We start from the raw sequence: 19361 nt of genomic DNA, 5'->3' as shown, positions 1-19361 counted from the left end.
CTGTATCTGTTAGCCTAGACTGGAAGAAGGAAGGCATTTAGGCAATATAATTATAATAGCTATAATGATATAAGTGTGTGGTCGGCATTAATTGCACTGGCTAGAGCTCCAGTCGTAGGCTAGCACACTGTCACGTTATTTTAAACTAAATGTGATATACTTAAAGGTAAAGTCACTCTAAAGTCAAAAATAGGGGAGTTTTTATCTCGGGATCATCGCCCATGAACGATGGAAGCGCGCTCCCGATACTTCAGGTGAATGAGAGGGAAGCAGAGGAGCGGGACACGGTTCACTGTGCGTCGCACTAAAAAGGAACAATTAGAGGGAAAATGAGTGGTGTTACGTCGCTTGGGGCCCATGTTTTTATGACAACATACCTACTCTTCGTGATGGGATGCGTTGCACAGAAAGTAAGTTGACATTTGTTGACAATAAGCTGACAATAATTCACACGCTTTACCTCCAGCCCGGTGCAGTACCGTGCGCACATGTATGGAGAATCAAGCCGAGAAGTCCGTTCGTAAATCGCGATATTCAACAATGTTTGCTCCTCGGCAAGATGCTATGTTTGCTCCTCGGCAAACATTGTGACCCCAAGAGACTTCACGCAAGTTGTTTTAAGACAAGTTCGGTGCTTCCATTCATCTCGGCATACTTCTTGAGACGCAAGGAAACACTTGCACCAACTACATTTTCAATTAATACGTAGTTCGTCTGTTCTGTCCACAGTTTTGTAACGTTGTAGCAAAAATAACTTAATATACACCGTTGTAGGCGATAGCACAAGAAGCGGTGGGTAAATATTCAGCCAAGTTAACATTTTAATATCCTACTGTAAAACAATGCATTTAGTTGGATACCATTTATGCCGACTGTATCAGAATGCCATTATGCTGAAACACGTCTAAGTTCAAGCATTGCAGTATAGGAAAGTTTGGCAGACTTTTTACATGTTGCTATTTTTTTAATAGTTTTGCGTACGTTCTGTTTGACAGATGAGACGTAGAGTAACTACTTCCTCCAAGCACAGTCTTAGCTACTGCTGCAATTGCGAACGTTGTGTAAGAAACAAAATGTATTGCGTAAAACATGTGATCAAAGCAATGTTAGTTTGTGATTTGAAACTGTCTGTCAACAATGCTTAGCCTAAAAGTGGATTGCGAGGTTCACAGTCAGTCTCCTTATTCATTGTTATGAAATTAATATCCTTTGCCTATTTGACAATAAAAAAACAGTGAACATTTTTTTAATCGCCTTACATCATGCTGAATTACTCTTTGACATATATTACAGTATTGGGCTATATTTTAGAATGTCTCACTTTGTATCCTCAAGGGCTTTCAAAGGGATGTTTTGATGACACAGGCATGTTTTGATTTTACTGCTCTTCCCAGAGTTAGAGAATGGCATGCAGAGTCCCAACTGCTGAAATGAGAACCACATTGAGAGCATGTAAACCTGATGTTTTACTTGTCATACTCATTGAGGCAAATTCTCAAGCCGTGCCCATGACATGCAAGGAGTTCATGATCAAAAGTTTTTCTCTGATAAAACAGGAATCAAAACAGTCCGGAGTTGACCGGACTTGTTAATGTACATCTTCAGCTGCCTGGAACAGTAATGTTTACATAGAAAGCGGCAGAGATGGGTCTCGGTTTGCTCATGAAAAAAGGAAAAGGGATTTCCCGTTGCTCAGATCAGTTAACACTGTATATGATAGCATACTGTAATACATAGGTGAATGGTTCTCACTGACAAGATGCTATGTTATCCCCTGTGTTCTTGGAAATGGAAATAAGCAACAACATTCTAACAATGTCAGGGATGTACTCCATATTTTATGTGATTTCCTGCCAAATGTAGTTTTTGAGTCATTGAAGCGCAGTGTCCAAACTGTAAACGGCATCCCCCAGTCGCTCTTCCAATCCCATATTCTTTTGTGTTGGATTTATGCACCCAAATGTCCCCATTAGCGACAGTGGCTGGTGTCAAAACCCAGAAGGATTAGCCTTGACAGATCTCCTATAGGACATCAAGACCACATTGTCAGCTAGGAGAAGCTTCCTCCTGTCAAGAGTCATCCTCTTCCACTGATGGAGAATGGCGGCTCAGCAGCACAATTCTTGGAACTAGACAACAAAAGCCCTTGGTATATTGAATCGTCTCCAGCTTTAGTTCCTGTGTGCCTTGGGTGCTCAGTATCTTTGCAATTATCTGCCTGAGGGGGCATGGTAAATGATGTCTTTGTCCTCTGCTCCCCTTTTGTATTAAGTTGATTTTTGGAACAGCATAAATAAGCTTGGAATTTATTCTATCCCGCTCAGAAAACACAGGAGGCATCCTAGTCTGTCAGTCCAGAGTTGTGGGACCCCAGTGAATTCACTTACTACTCCCATGAATTATCTGACAATCTGATGCACACATTCTGTCAACAGACAAACATGTCACTGTGTATCACTGAAGTGCTGTTCTACTCTGGTTGATGTACAGATGAAGTAGGTTGTTTACTGTCTGTTATATAATTATACTTTTTACATGCCCCAGTTGAGATTGATATGGTGTCGCGGTTTACATTTTTAAGTTTTAGTGTTTTTCTAACTCAAAAGAAGATGGTAGCCGTGAACAAAAATATAAAACACCCACTGATGCTTTTCTATATTGATTTTACTTTCTATTACTTTGTGTTTTCAAACAAAACAACACATTCACATTTTTTTCTGTTGTAAAACAGGACAGCAATGAAATATGTAATTTCCGGCTTCCTTGAGAGAAAATAGATTCGCAACTTGGGGACCAGGTTAAAAGTCGTTCTTGTCGTACAGCAGAGAAATTTCTTTTTTTCATCCAGATGGTTAGAAGTCTTTAGTGATTCTGTAAATAACTTTAGAATAGAAGAACAATCTAAAGCTTAGCTTGGACACTTGAATGTAATGCAAATACATGTGTGACACTGGGGCCAGGGATGATTTTTTTAAATAAGCTTGTCCGACAATTTTGATGCCAAGGTTTCACTTTGAAAAGGTGTTTATACTCCATTTAGACGCTGATTGTTTGCAGTTTAACTGTGTCACACAGTTAGCTAGCCGACACGATTGGTGCTGCCGAAAGACTAATTATAATAGATGCATTCACTGGACCACATTCCAAAATCTGGAAATGATTCCTCCAAACTGGTTGAAACCACCGTGAAGATAAGGTCGTGATTCACCACAGGGTTCCACAGACCCGCTTTAACAGCTACCACAGCAGCACTTTTTAGAGGAACTATGTTAATAGGTCTATACGCCACACACATGGAAGGGAGAGCCTGCCTTTGCCTGTCGTCTCGCTCACCCAGTCGCATATCTGTGCGAGTTCGGGAACCACAGCGGTAACAATTTATAGCGTTCCACTTTTCCGTGTGTCTATGATGGCTGTGTAAATAAAATGTTGATGCAATGGCTCAAAGAGGCCTTTCATAAGTCACTCGTGATATGCGAGGCAGTGGTGTACATGTGCTGAGCCAGCACTACAGTGGCCAACGAGGGCGACCCTAGAAATGCCTGGCTTAATCAGGCCGCCACACCAGTTTGTAAACTTACTCTCCAGCCACTGACATGAGCCCATCAGGAGAGGCATTGACATCACAGAGGAGTTATGTGATAAACGCTGGGCTCGAGTGTTAGCGCTTTTTACAGCTGTGGAAAATGACCTCAAGGAGCTTTTTCTCTGTGCATTTGGAGGCAGCTGTACAAAATAGGAAACAAACAAATGGGGCATCTTGCTGATATTGAGTTGCAGCTGCTGACTCAGTTGTCTAAAACACTTTAAGATCTCATCCTATCTTCTTTTTAGCTGCATGTTGCAGTTTATGATCGGTATATGGGGAAACTAAGTTATTTTAAAAAGAGCTGTTTCCTCATTTTTCTGTATTCCATGTGCCCTGCAAGCACTGACCTTTTGTGTCAGTGTGCTCTCCGGTATTGTTTGGAATGTATCTTTATCTTTATCTGTATCTTTCACCAGTGCAATTCCTGTTCATTGCCTTGCACATTGAGAAAACGTGGACTTTTCTACCAATTAGTGGCACTCCTTGTTTAACTCAAATAGCTCTGGTTTGTATTTGATTCGTGGTAAGATCTGTCTCATCCGCATCATTGATTTTACACCATCTACTCTTACATTTTCTATTTTAGTGATCACATTTTATGTCTGTTCTAAAATGTAGTACAATTTTGACTGTATTTTCCTTAATATTGTGTCTCCTCGGGTCTGTATCACTCAGATCTCAAACCCTGTCGACTACTTGATTACATTAACGATAATGAAAAATTAATTTAGTGCAGGCTACACACTATTTGGCCCACAAAGCTGTGCAATGTTGATATCGGTCCAGACCTGAGAGATCGAAAAGCACCCTGAACTGCTACTGCTCAAGCACTAACCCTGTGAAGCAGTGTCACTTTTCGTAAACAGGGCTGGTGAAGATTCCTGCCCCCTTTTGAGGGGCCCCTGTGTGTGTGTTTGTGTGTTTGTGTGTGTGTGTGTGTGTGTGTGTGTGTGTGTGTGTATATGTGTGAGTGTGTATGTGTGTTTGCGTGTTGTACTTCAGCAGAAGCCAGCTCGAGTTTTCACAGCGGTGTCGTCAACCTGGGTGGTTTAAAAAATCCCTGTTACAGCCAACAGTTGGGTCAGACTTCTGTTTTGTCAAATAAAGGTGTACCTTTACTGCAGAGAGGTCAAAATGTCCTTTTCTTTTTTTTTACTATTTTCCTTTTTGTTTATTTCTCATCTTTTTTTCTGACCACATCCTGCCTTTTTGTATAGGCTGCAACCTCTCATAGATACATGTTCTGGTTAAAATAGTTTTCCATAGTTTTAAATAATATTTTTAACAATAATTTAAAAATAAATTATATACAAATTATATTCTTATACAATGGCACTATACAAACAAATCAATTCCACAGCATCAGAGGATTTTAATTTGCCTCTGTCGTAATTAGACAGACGTATTAACCCCATCATGGTATGTGATTGAAACACCTTCTGTTTTTTCTTTTTTCTTTTAAAGATGTACTGACGCAGAGTGAAAACGATAGAACAATACCATTTGTCAGGGGCCTCTAAGTAATGACTGCAGCTTGTCTGATGTTTCACTGAACAAGTCATTTCAGACAATTATGTGCTCAGTTGATCTACTTCTGTCCAGGGAAGCTCCTGTCAGTGGCACAACTGGGACAAAATGATCAGCCGGCTCTTATATAAATTTTCAGCTTGCCTTGTACTTATTAGCATCACTTCATTAAAATATTATCTGCCCTCCCCCGTTTGTGGAGTGGCTCACCAAAACGGCACTGCAGCCCATTGTTTCACCAAGAGAAAAGGCATCCTTGAATAATTAGCGACCTGCCAGTGGAACGGCCTCTGATGTAACAGAACCGCGATGTTTGGCATTATAAGAATGTCCCATTTCCATCTGACAGTGTGGCACTTTGGGGCCCTTTCATGTGTAGTCTAGCATGCATCCTATGGTGCTGGGGACCTCCCGGCCGCCTCGTCCTGATGATACAGTCTCTCTCTATGGCACAGTTCTCTTTCATTAGATGCAATATTTCACATCTTGCAAGAGACTATTCATTCATAAAGGAGCATTGTTTGCAGCAGGGAGGTTAAGGAAAGGCCAGCAACGTAGCAGAATGAATAAACGTACATTCTCTCACCACTGGTCATTCTCGCCCTAAAAGAGGACACACTATCCTTCTCTTCCCCCTGTTTTGCCCCCATATTGTGAAGTGGTTGCCCTCATTGCGCAACCTCGCCGCATACACTGTGAACCCCAAATCAGCTTACTCTCTTCAGCCTCAACAGGAATGGCATTTGGCCCGTTCAAATGTCATCCGTGTAATTCTTTTCTATCGTACATTCATTTCTAGTAAGAGTGCAGGCAGTGCAAGTGTAGCATGCCATGTGCCAAAGTAATTGCTTCCAAATGTCAGAGGAAAAACAGCTAAATACAACTTTAATGATCAAAGTTTACATGAGAATTGTTGTAACTTATAAGACATTTAATATTCAATTTAGCAGAAGAGTGAGCAAAAATGTCATTACATTCAATGTCACTCACATGGCACACTTGAATTGATTATTGTGTATCATGTAATTTAAAGACGTCTGTAGAAAGTACGAGTTTGGCTGCGGACCTGTTGAAACTGTGTTATGCCTCATGGTTTGGGGGGCAGATTGTGATTATTGTCTTTAAATTAAAATTCCAATGTGAGAACAAAATTACAACTTCTAACACCCAACAGAACACACACACACATATTGTGTGTGACCTCTCTAACCTCCCATGTGTCTGTTATATGCTGTTACCTGGCTGTGAGGCTGTTTGCTACAAAAAATCTACTGACTGAAGAATTCCTTTGATAAATGCATTCAGATGGGAATAGATGGTCCATGGAGCAATCAAAGAGCCTGTCTGGCTCCAATAGACTTTAGCTTTTCTTGTGTCCCCGTTGCCCTCTCCCCTTCCATATCCCTTATACTTTTAGCCCAGTCCAGAGCACAAGTGTCGCCCGCGGGTGTTGGTTTGCTACCTGTCTGGCATGGGGGTCTGCCAGTCTGGGTCATTCCCACAGTCCAGAACTGAGGCCAAAAGGAAAGCTCATAAACACGCGGGCCCCCTACTAAGGTCTGGTCTTCAGCTCCCGGGCCCAGCCACAAATCTGCCTCTACTTAGATTTCAGGTCCCCCACACACCTGGGATGAATTACGGCCAGCATGTTTGAAGAAATACCCTCCCCAGGGTTACCCAAGCATGCAATACAGTCAAAACATAGGCTTTGGTATAAAGGCATAACTGCAGAGTTGAATAGTTCAGTTTAAAGCTGGTTTATGTTAGTAAAGTGTATTATTTGCTGATGGTTGTTGGTTCCTTTGACAAAGATAACTTAATCAGAACACCATTGGTTTAAGTTGGTTTAAATCCTATTTATCAGATCGATCTCAATTTGTATTTGTAAACGATGAAGCCTCAATGACCACCAACGTTAATCACGGAGTTCCACAAGGTTCTGTGCTTGGACCAATTTTATTTACCTTTTATATATGCTTCCTTTGGGCAATATTATCAGGAAACACTGCATAAACTTTCATTGCTATGCAGACGATACTCAATTATATTTATCGATCAAACCAGAGGAGACCAACCAGCTCGCTAAAATTCAAGAATGTCTTAAAGACATAAACACATGGATGACCTGCAACTTCCTGATGTTAAACTCAGACAAAACTGAAGTTTTTTTACTGGGCCCTGAACACCTCAGAGATCAATTATCTGGTGATGTGGTTTCTGTAGATGGCATTGCCCTGGCATCCAACACCACTGTAAAGAATCTCGGCGTTATCTTTAACTGAGACTTGTCCTTTAACTCCCACGTTAAGCAAATCTCAAGGATTGCATTTTTTCATCTACGTAACATTTCAAAAATCAGGCACATCTTGTCTCAAAAAGATGCAGAAAAGCTGGTTCACGCGTTTGTTACTTCCAGACTAGATTACTGCAACTCCTAATTATCAGGCTGCTCTAATAAGTCTCTTAAGTCCCTCCAGTTGATCCAGAATGATGCAGCTCGTGTACTCCACAAAAACTAAGAAAAGAGATCACATTACTCCTGTATTAGCTGCGCTGCACTGGCTCCCTGTAAAATCAAGAATCACATTTAAAATTCTTCTCCTCACCTACAAAGCCTTGATTGGTGATGCACCATCATATCTTAAGGAGCTTGTAGTACCATATTGCCCCGCTAGAGAGCTGCGCTCACTAAATGCGGGGCTACTTGTGGTTCCTAGAGTCCTAAAAAGTAGGATGGGAGCAAGAGCCTTCAGTTATCAAGCTCCTCTTTCAGTCCGGGAGGCAGACACAGTCACCTCATTCAAGAATAGACTTAAGACTTTCCTGTTTGATAGTGCTTGTAGTTAGGGCTGAATCAGGTTTGCCCTGGTCGAGCCCCTTGATATGCTGCTATAGGCTTATAGGCTGTTGGGGGATGTTTTAGGATACACTGAGCACCTATCTCCTCTTCTCTCTCTCCTTATGGATGAATTTACATCTCTCCATTGCACCTTATTAACTCTGCTTCCTCCCCGGAGTCGTTGTGACTTCACGTCTCATAGGGTCCATTGGACCTGGAGGTGTCTGATGCCTGGTGAGCCGGCCTCCCGCGTTGGCCCTGCTGATGCGCCCCGCCCCCTCCTCTCTACCTCCTTCTGTTTCATGAAATGGAGTTCCATTCATATTCATACATTGTCATATTCATGTAATGTGTTTATGTAACTTTGTAAATGCTGTTCATTCTGTACAAATGACATCTATTGCTTCTGTCCATCCAGGGAGAGGGATCCTCCTCTGTTGCTCTACTGAAGGTTTCTTCCCTTTTTTCCCTATCAAAGGTTATTTTTGGGGAGTTTTTCCTGATCCGATGTGAGGTTCTGGGACAGGGATGTCGTATGTGTGCAGATTGTAAAGCCCTCTGAGGCAAATTTGTAATTTGTGATATTGGGCTATACAAAATAAACTTAATTGAATCACTTGGTGGCCTTTATCTCATGACGTGACTCATCTTAGAATTTAGGCAGAATGTAACATAATACTGGTCAATACTCTTTTGAATTTCATAAATGTTTGCATGGGAATCAAAAGCCCCAACTCTGGCAGTATTTTTGCTGAATGAATCACATTGATTGTTACTCTGAGGTGTCAGTTAGTACCTGAAATAAACCTCAAAGTGTAAAATTATTTGGTTGCAATTTCTTAAGAGCAGGTTTGAAATTATGAAACGACTAACTTAATGTGACTCATATTGCAGGTGTACTTTGACTGTGGTGCCAAGGTGGATGTGGTGGACGTCCAAGGCCTCATTCTGTCCCCTGGCTTCCCCTACAACTACTCCTCTGGGACACACTGTGTTTGGCAGTTCTTTGTGCCTGTTGATTACCAGCTTATTCTGGAGATATTTGACTTTGATGTGTTTGAAAACCATGACTCCGCTGCACAGTACTCTGCTTTCTCCAATTTTGCAGTGGAAGAGGCAGAGGCAGAGGAAGAGGTGACTTTCGCTCCTGGCAGCGTAGCGGCAGATAAAACTTCATCAGCAGCTAAAGAGCCCATGCTTCAAAGTGTAGGGGATGTCGCAAAAACTCAGCAGTCCTCCCAAGATGCCGAGGTCAAGCAAGTAGTGGTCCAGGAACAGTCCACAAAGATGGAGATTGCCAAAGTCTCAAATTCTGCCAAAAGAGCCACGGATGCCTCCTCTGGCCTTTCTTCGCCATCTCCCTTCTCTCTCCTCCTCCTACCTGGGGCTGTGCCTCCAGAAGACAAGGCTGTCAACTCCGTCTCCTCGTTTCACCTCGTGGGAGACCTCAGTCCCAGTTCTAACCCAAGCACAGTTGTGCAAGAGACCACCCTTGCCTCGCCACACTCCACTGAAATGCCAGCTGTGAGCCCAGAAACCCAGCACTCGGTGCTTGACGCCTGCCCCCACGATGTTCTCTACATCTCGGACCTCATCACGTTCTCCTCCAGGTTCTGTGGGTCTAACCGGCCTCCCAGCAGCCAGCTGGTTTTCGGCTCCAGCCAGGAGATGGTGGAGGTCATCATGGAGCTCATCACCACCACCCACTGGGGCCGCGGTTTCGCTCTTCTCTTCCACTACCACAACCTGACTGAGCCAGGGGGGGACCGCCGTTCCTTGGCTCCCACAGCCAGCAAAGTAGATTCTTTGCTGGCTGCTGTGAGTGGAGCTGCCCTCTTCGCAATGATACTTACAAGTGCCCTCTGCATCATATTCAGGTAACAGCAATATAATTTATTTATCTAATATTTATTTACTTTATTTATAGGATGATAAGATACAAATAGCATAGACCAATAGATTAGAGACAATAACCAGATGGTCAGATTAATGTCAACTCAATTATGGTTATTGACTTTTATTTGCTACTATTGAGCTGCATTTTCCAGACCAAATGCACGTTTTGCAATAGAAAGATTAGCTAACAAAATACAAGCTGAGAAGTTATGAAAGACAGAAATCAGCCACTAGGTGAAGCTTTTGTTGAGTCATAATTAATACAAAATAACCCTCTGGAGATATGTTAGTTTCTTTACAAATATAATATGTATTGAAACTTTTTCTTTTTCTTAAAACTAGCAAATGTTTGAAACTACTTTTCCTCTAATGTCATCAATATGTTGACATTTTAGTTCAGATTAAAATATCTCAGCAACATTCGGATTGACTGCCTTGAAATCAGACATTTATGTTACCCAGAGGATGACGCCTCATAATGTTTTGGTGATTCCGTCCATTTTCATCCATTCAAATGCTTTTCTTGCTTTTTTTTTTTTTTTAAACACAAACTCCATTTAACTGAGTTCTTAGCTGTTATTTTCCTGACAAAAAGCACAAGTCTTATCTAGGATTTCTCCCATGAGTGAAAATGGGCTGGTGTAACAGTAAACGCACGTACTCAGAGATGTACGAACTTACACGTACACAATCACCACCTTGTTATGTTGACTCAGCTGGAAGGGTCAGTCCCTGATGTGGTGACCCTTGGTGATTAGTTGGGTTTGGTTGCAAATGTGCGGCTTCCTTGATGTGGAGCATTCTCACCATATACAGCGGGGCATTCAAGGTACAGCACCTGGCATCAATTCCAGCACACAAAAACACGCAGGCTGCATGAAAGTGAATGGGCGGGGAAACGGGGACAAAAAGGAGAATTAAAACTCCATGTGAGTTTGGTACCGATAGCATTGTCAGACAATCAAAAGGTGTAATTTACAAGCTGTTCCCTCTTGTCCATCCCAGGGGACAATGAACACAGGCTGAGGGGTTAAGTTTGGAGGTTTGTAATACTATCTGTTCTAACAAGCAGACTGTTTTACCCTACTAGTCCAGATAGATTAAAAACCCAGCAAGGTTTAGCTTTGTGTCAGCCTTAGTATTCGGGTTGTTGTGAGAATCACCTCTGTTTAATGATTTGTGTTCATTTCCAGTGCAGCTCAGTGTCTCCATAGGTTCTCACTATTAATGAAAGGGAAATAGGAAACACGTGTTCAATAAAATGAAAGTGTAATTAGCAACACCAGCCATTCAGAAGCTCGGGAATGCATTATATAGAAACTAACAAGCAGCCCTTTTCTCATTCCCTATTAATTTAAATGAGTTCATAAAAATCCCTGGAAAACAACAAGCCTGGTGTGCAAGGCAAGGTCTTGCAAGTTTAAAGCAGCAATAACTTCTAAGGTCCTCTCTGGCCAGAAAACAGCCAAAAAGGATGAGAGTCACAGCAGGGGTTGCCCTCAGTTGACCGGCGGCTGGTAATGAACTCATTCAGCTGTAAGAGTAATTTTTAATAAGACTTGCATTGCTGCATGCTTCATTGGTTGATGTGGACTAAAGAACAGAAAAGGAAATAGTAGACAAGACAAGTCATATTGGTTAGTTTCACACTCATAAAATAATTATATATTTATATCCACCAGTGTGTCGTCATCGGCAGTAAATAAGTGACAGCTGCACTTCCCTTCAGGGGAAAAAAGATCTCAGTAACAACCACTGTGAAGGGCTAGAGTGGTGGCATGTGTGAATGCAAGATTGTGATGCATTTTGCGTCATCATCCAACACCACAATAGAGCAAATATTTAGGGGAAATAGCCACGGTTATGTTGGAGCCATTAAGTTTTTATATTTCTGGTCAGATTGTGAACACCCAGACTCTGCGAACAGTGGCTTTGTTGGATACGTCTTTAATTAAAAACTAAATTGCTTTGGTACTGTATGTTTCCAGACCCAAACTGTGTCCAAAAAGAGCAAGCTCCTGTGCATCCAGCAACTCTGAGGTACGGACACTACCGTGTACTCCCTGTTTCTTCCCATATCTTCTCCCTTTGTCATCTCTTAAAGTCACTTTCTCAACCTCCCCCACGTGTCGTCTTCTCTCTATTGCTTTTTTGTCAGTTAGACATTCTTCTGAAAACAGAGCTTTATCTGGGATCACTGGACATTTTATTTAATCTTCTTTTCCCCTGAAGTCTACTGCTGGAGCACTGCCCCTCCACGCCCCACAGAGCAGCACCACCTACGGTTCACATCAGATCATACAGTTTGGAAATGTAGGATGATCTACCCGATGATGAAGCAGTTTATAGTGATTTACATCATAAAATATTAAGTTGTAAACTTCTGAAATTGGTACTTGGTGTCATTCGGATTAAATTTCTACATTTTGGCAGTTGAAAGTGTATATCAATAATGTTACAGCCAGTTAGCTCTCATTATCCCTGCTGGATGTGTCTTAGTAGCAATAACATCTTGCATCAAAGCAATTTATAGTGCAATGTTTCAACAAAATGAAACATGATCAACAAGTCTATGTCCTCTGATTTTTCAGAATGCTGATTCAACAAAAATAAATTTAATTCAAGGTTCTGTTTACAGGTGTCGGGGAGAACGACTCCATATGTGAGAATAAGTGTAAGCCTTTTGTGGCTCTAGAGAACGCTGTGTGAAATCTGATAAATGTCCTTAAGTAATGCCGCTTGAGTCAGGGTTTGTGGCTAAAGAGAGATGCATGTTTGAAAATTTTAGAAATTGGGGGCGAGGGATTTGAGCTTTGCAGACCTCTGTAGCCAACTCCTGATCTCTGCTTGAGGCTAGTAGCTCAAGCAGCAACTAGACTAACACACCTGAATCTTTTAGAGTTGTCTAATGGATTCAGTGAAGCACATGTATGCACATTTTCTTCATGTTTCCAAATCATGAAACATGTGCCATTATATGAGGCGTATAACCAGGACATTGCTTTGGTTGGCTTCGGGGGTTGATTCCCTCTGAGAACACCTGTATTGAACATGTTTGGTGGTATGATGACGCCTGGTTTTGTAGGTGCCAGAGGGAGTCCAGAACACCGAGGCTGAGGTCAGCGAGCTTCAGCTGATGGCTGAGAATCAGAGCACCCTGGAAGCAACCACAGAGCAGGACAACAACAATGACAGCCCGCCACACACAGGTTAGGACGACATACACCTGCACACACATGAATGCACACACACACACTGGATCGATTTGATATATTGGATTGCTGTTGCAAAGATTAAAGGTACTGTATTGATGATGAACATCTTTTAAAATATACTGTATATCTAAGAGGTATTGCAGAACCCAAAGCCCATACAATGCACAATAATGTGGATGTCATACATTTTTATTTTTATTTTAGATAACATGTTAAGACCTTTGACTACAATAATTCTAGGAATGATAATAATACATTCAGGAATATAAATCTACCGTTAATTCAATCTACCGTTAATTCAATCTACCGTTAATTCAAACCACTGAGCTGCTAAAGTTGTAGTGCTGTTGTTTAAAAATGAAGGCCTGGGGTTTGAGGAATGTGCCTCAATTGCTGTGATTTTCTGCTGGTGTGCATCTCTAGGTGGTGCTCTTTCTTTGGATGTTCATTCATGGTGGTTATCTCTGTCCAAGCTAACCACCCAGTTCTGCTTTTATTCAATACAAGCAAATTTTCAGGATTTCTTCTGGGAAAAATTTAACAAACACTGAGCGTTACAGGCTTCACATCACTATTGCGTTATAAATATGTCGTACAATATGACTTTCAATTAAAACAAACTGAGGAACTCTGTGGACTCTGGGCTGGTCTGTAGAGTTTTCAATGGAAAGGGAAGTTGCATTAGTTTAGGAGCAGCACACAGGCTTGATCCTGGAACAATCCAAAGGCTTCTCTCTCTCAGTGGGACTGAACCCAGGCTGAGAGATTTGTGGGTTGTGGCATTTAACCCACAAAGCAGCCTGGGAGTAGTTTGAACAACAGGGGAGTACAGTCCCCCTCTCTGTGTGCTCAAGTCACGGTGTAAGGAGTTTACACCAAAACACATTGCTTATAAACAGGAGTTGAGATTAGCCTACTCTGCATGTTGTTTCATTGAACCATTTAAATTGCAGTACAGCACCATAACCTCTGCTGTTTTTCTAAATGGCAAACAGTCCTTACTTAAAGGAGTAGGGAGCATTAAATCAATGTGGCGCATTAGTATAAATTACATTCCGATGGGGAAAGCTGTTATAATGTACAACATTTAAATGTACACACAATTACAATGTTGATGTGAAACTGCTGTGTACTCCAACCTATTTGTACTATTGCAGTAAGCATTGTAGTTCAATACAACTATACAAAATGGCCATGTCATTGATACTCTTAGTATATTTGTACTTTATTCTGTTTTTTCAGGCAGTGCAAGCGGTGACATTTCTCAAAGTGCAGAGCTGGACCTTTCCTGCAGCGGTTTGACTGAACTCGACCTTGGTGCAGATGAGGTTTTCATTGCATCTTCAGCCACTAGCCCAAGTAGGCTGCCCTTCTCACCTCACACGGTAAGGCACAGTTGTTATCACCTAGGTAGGACTAAACTTACTCTAAACATTCATGAGGCATAACATCTAGCATAATGCTAGTGACGTGGCTCTATAGAGTCGCTTGGTTCACCACTTTGGTCCAGTCTGAAATATCTCAACACAAGTTATATCTGAAAGTAGCCTTGATGCTATACAGTGGAGAGTGAAACTGTCTTTTTTTTAATCTCAAGGCCAAATTAGCAGTAGGTGATCTCCTCGCTTTGGGGAAATTATCCCTGAACCTATGAACATCAGAGGTGACTGGGCATTAATTGCTTTTAATTGACCCAGTGTTGCTAAAAATACAATAATAAGACTGACACCATTTTATAGGCTTACGCGTGGTACAGTCTAAACCTACGAGGACACCAATGGGAAATGAGTATAATTAACAGATGGAAGAAGGGTTAAAAACAGTTCAACCAGGCATGTTTTTCTCTGCTCTCTTTTGTATTCTCTTGGAATAAGAGTTGGCATATAACAGCTCTGGCAGCTTTTTGAAGGACTGGCAAGCTTTTTTGCAGACAAGGCTAATGTATTATCTACAGGGCCAGATTCCCAGGTCCAATTGTGTGTGTGTGTGTTTGTGTGTGTCATGCACACTTTGGCACACAGTGTGTGGTCTGCCTGTGTGTGTCCTCGATGCAGACATCCATGTAAATAATGTTGGAGAAATGCTGCCTAGGCTAACAGCAGCCAGGGTCACTGGAAAATACAAAATTCACCTTCTCAATGTCATCGCTTGGTGGACTTCCATGTTCATCTGGTATTTTCAAGCCCCCCCAAATATGTAGATGTACATTAAGCCATGAACCCCCATTTTATAAAATGTTGTTGCAAAAGACTCCTTTGATAGAGAGCTTCAATTTAGTGACAATACTGTGACGAGAAGACTTTAAAACCCGGATCAAGTCGTCTAGATCAAAAAGGTCTTGTACATTCCTTGCTATCCTAAATTCAACAGACTTAAGTCAACTGTTTCTGTTTTTCTGGGGAGTGTCAAGTTTCTCCAGGTGCTTCTTAAGGGTCTTAGACTGCACCTTTGGAACCATGGCTTGCAAGCGACTGTGTTAGGTGGCTGATTTCTCACCTCGTGTCTCAAATCTAAAAGTTACCATTGTGTTTGTGGAGCTTTAGGGACTAAAAGAAAATTTTTCTTTAAACCCCTAGCTAATTCTTGTCTAGACAAAGCTAGCTGCTAGTTACTCTGTGTAAAGGATTATCTGGACTACTTCTCTGTCTGATTGTTGCAACCTCTAAAACCTTCCCCCTCCCCCAATCAACAGCAGCTGACCGATCAAGAAGGATAAGGTCGCCTTTGCACATCTAACCTGTCAAATAGACTGTCCTGGTTGCTAAGCAAATATGACCTATACAACTATAAAGTGTCCTCTCAAATAGTCATTTGTTTGGACCTATAATGTACAGTTCAGATGGTGTCCATACACAACGGTCCAAATCCCCTGCTGTGTTCTGTTGATAGCTTTACTTTACTTAATAAATAATGATTTGAGATTGGTACGTGAGCTACAAATGCTTGGCTGGCTGGTTTTGCGATTGAGAGGGCCAAGCTAATCAGCCCAGTTCCTTCTTGTTAATCCATTCATACAGAACACAACACAATCTGCAGGGAGAAACTCAGGTGTTGGGAGGAAATGTAGAAGGTGCAATCAGCAGACTGGCTGCCAGTCAATTGCTAATACCCCTAGCATAAAGACCATGTTGCTGCATGCAGAGATACGACTATGAGAGTGCTGAATCTAGTTGACGGGAATGAAATTGGCACCAGTTATCTGCCAAATACAGGGGAAATGTTTTGCTGTGGCAGGTACAAATTGCAGGTCACCTGCCTTCAAGGGAGATGTAGGCCTATGTTCCTTTTATATTAAGAAACATCTTCTTTTTTTTTCTTCTTTTTTTTAAGCGATTCCTTAATTGAAAAGAGTCGGTCAATAAAATGTGATTAACATGTGATAGTATAGTATGCCATTTCTCATTTTTCAGGCAGATAAAGACAACATGGCTTCTAGTGGACATGCTACTGTATCTTGTTTAAAAGCCCTGAAGGGCCAGACTACTCTGTTTAATTAATACCTTTATTCAATCTGTCTTAGCAGAGGGAGAGGTTTCTTCGTCACAGTGACACCGGACCCAACTCTGCAGGTGATTGGCCCTCACCAGACTCCTCCACCTCACCTACTGGTACCAGATCTGCTAAGGACGGCAGCGATGGCTGTGTCAGACCGAGAGCGTGGAGCGTACGCACCTTCCAGGACTTCCTCCCTCCTCTGCCTCAGCTGCACAAGAAGTGGTGCAGCTGGAACTCCAACAGTCCCTTCACCAAGCTGGTGGACAGCGTCAGTAGAACCTTTTCACACCCAGAACCATTTATAGTATGTGAGGTGGTTGATGAGGAGTGGTCAGTGCTATATTCAGTTCATCTTGTCTCTGGAGTTGTTTTAATCAGGTATTCTTACTGGACTTTAAATTCAGTTCACCAAAAGTACAAATATTTTCAACTACTTTCTGTGGTACTAGTGAAATCTACCTATCAACATTATCTAAAGAAACCAGGATATGGTCTCTGGAAAGATACATTTGATGTGTTCACATATTACTGAGGTGGATGCAGAAAACTTACTGTTGAGTACTACCAGGAATAAGTAAGAAAATATGCTAATAGTTGAGATTATTCTGTCCTGTTATGTGATCCATTTAAATAACTACAATTAGATTGTAAGACTTGAAATGACTAATAGTATCAACAAACTCTGTTTCCTAAACAATGCTGACAGAGCATCTGTTGTGTTAATGACTATAACGTTAATAATACATCCATATGGGATACCATGCCTCAAAACTACTACTACTACTCCTGATTTGTCATAGTGTACCATAGTCACAGACTGTTGTATGAATCAAGTGCAATTTATATGATAAAATATGAGACAACAAGAGACATTACTTATTGGTGTACTTTTACAGAGTAAAATATGAATGTAATATTTTGTGATTACACCGTAGAAATACAGACTGGGAATATTTTCGGTAGGTTTTGTAATTAGAAGATGAAACATCAAATAAAAGACCAGGAGCCTGGGCTGGTGTTTAAAAAAAAAAAAATGTATTTAACTTACTTAAGTAGGTATTTTGATGATTTCGCAAAGTAACAGTACTTCAACTTGAGTACAGTTTTTGGCTACTCTAACCACCAGCATTTAAATTACACATTGTTTTAAACATTTAAACTGGTCTCCTTTTCTTGTATTCAAACAACAGTACGTTCTTGTTGCACTGGAGATATGCAGAATGGTTTGTCTGAATAATGCTGGCACAGCTATGTCATAAAGGCCTTTTTCACTGCAGACATGTATACTTGTCATCGCATGAAAAGCACAAGTGTAATTTGATGCTTTTTCTTCTGTGACAAGTCTAAATTTCTGAATCTTGTGTCCTATCGTTCCAGGCTCCATCCAGTCTGGTAGCTGACTGCAGAGGGGAGAACAGCAGGAGGGTGTTCTCGGATGTTCACTTGGACGCTAAGGCAGACCACAGCACTATCTCTGACTCATCCATGAGCAATGCCTCCTTCCCTCTCTCGCAGCCCGCCCAGAGGCAACGGCGTCTCAACTCCACCAGCAACCTGCGACGCTCCCGCTTCACAGGGCCTTGCTTCGGCCTGCTTTCCGGGCCGACAGACCCAACTAAAGCCTCTGGGGTTCCTCATGCCCAAGGCTCCCCCTCAGAACCCAGCTCTGGCTCTTCTCCCGTCAGCCAGTGTCAGCTTGAGAGCGGCCAGGCAGGAAAGAGGCGTGAGTTCCCAGGTGAGAGTGACCACATCATTGTGCCTGTGTTTGCCATCTCTGAGGAGGAGGATCGGCAGCCTCTCGTCTCAGCTGAGCACCTGGACCAGATCTCTGCTTCTGCTGTGTTGAATGGATTGGTCAAGGGGAAGGAGCCTGTCATTGGAAACACTAGCTTCAGCCCACCGAGCCAGCGGACCAGACCAGAGTGGAGGCCATGGGGCAGCCAGGTGTCAGGAGGGGTCGGTCCACTCTCCTCCAACACACTCACCACCATGACCGAGTCAACCACAGCCTATGACAGCAAGCCGTCTCTCAGTCAGTCCACAGTGCTGTTCAGTGTGATCAACCAGATGTGACCAGATGGGCTTTAAGTGGTTGAACAGAGCAGGGACTCTAGTGGGCCAGTTTTGTATTTCTGAACTCTTTGTGTAACATATAACATACTTCTTTAATTTCTGAAATCAACTTTTACAAAATGATTACCACATATATTGTAGCCTCCTGCTGGTCTTATCACTCTAGTTGTTTTCCATTTTTTTTAAATTGTGTTTGGACAAATATGGAATATTATGCTGCTTACTGAGCCATGGCAATGAGTGCTGTGGTATTATGTTAAAAAAAAGAAAAGATAACTGATTGCAAACATGAACAAAAAAGTATTCTCTGAGCGAGTACTCCAGAATACTGAACTCTTATGAGCACTTAACCAGTTTGATGCTCTTCAGTGAGTTATAATACTCCAAACATCGCACTTTGCCGGGTGTCAGCTTTCGGCTTTTTCCTTAATGTGGATATTCTAACAAATGCTTATACTTATTATCCAAAAGTGTACTGCAGAGCATAGAACGTACACCAATATTAATGTTGCAACAGTGTTTTCATACCGTATGTACTCCTGAGGCTGAGACTGGATTATCAAAGGGAAATCTAAATATAGTAATTGTAAAGTAAAAGCATATAGTGTACTAATATTCACTAGTATGTAGTATAAAGAGAACTAGTCATCACAAGAGTATTTAAAATGAGTTATGAATTAATGTTAAGTTTTAATAAAGGCTATGTTATTCACAATGTTGTGTCCTT

At 41.7% G+C, this 19361-nt stretch overlaps 1 protein-coding gene across 2 annotated transcripts; it reads left to right on the top strand.

Moving 5' to 3' along the window:
* The first annotated feature begins 238 nt into the window (after window positions 1–238).
* Window positions 239–19347, top strand: si:dkey-112e17.1. 2 transcript variants are annotated; one of them, XM_034541781.1, is made up of 7 exons: window positions 239–410; window positions 8850–9832; window positions 11840–11891; window positions 12937–13060; window positions 14309–14451; window positions 16587–16829; window positions 17939–19345. In XM_034541781.1, the coding sequence occupies exons 1-7, from the start codon at window positions 330–332 to the stop codon at window positions 18632–18634; spliced, it is 2322 nt and encodes a 773-aa protein (XP_034397672.1). In that variant the 5' UTR covers window positions 239–329; the 3' UTR covers window positions 18635–19345. The 2 variants fall into 2 exon arrangements, with proteins under 2 accessions (XP_034397672.1, XP_034397673.1); XM_034541782.1 differs by having other exon boundaries at window positions 253–410; window positions 16590–16829; window positions 17939–19347.
* The last annotated feature ends 14 nt before the right edge of the window (window positions 19348–19361 follow it).

Source organism: Cyclopterus lumpus, chromosome 9, assembly GCF_009769545.1.
Source record: "Cyclopterus lumpus isolate fCycLum1 chromosome 9, fCycLum1.pri, whole genome shotgun sequence".
Lineage (NCBI taxonomy): Eukaryota > Metazoa > Chordata > Actinopteri > Perciformes > Cyclopteridae > Cyclopterus > Cyclopterus lumpus.
The sequence above is the reverse complement of the archived record's forward strand: the minus strand, read 5'-3'. Positions and strand labels throughout refer to the sequence as shown.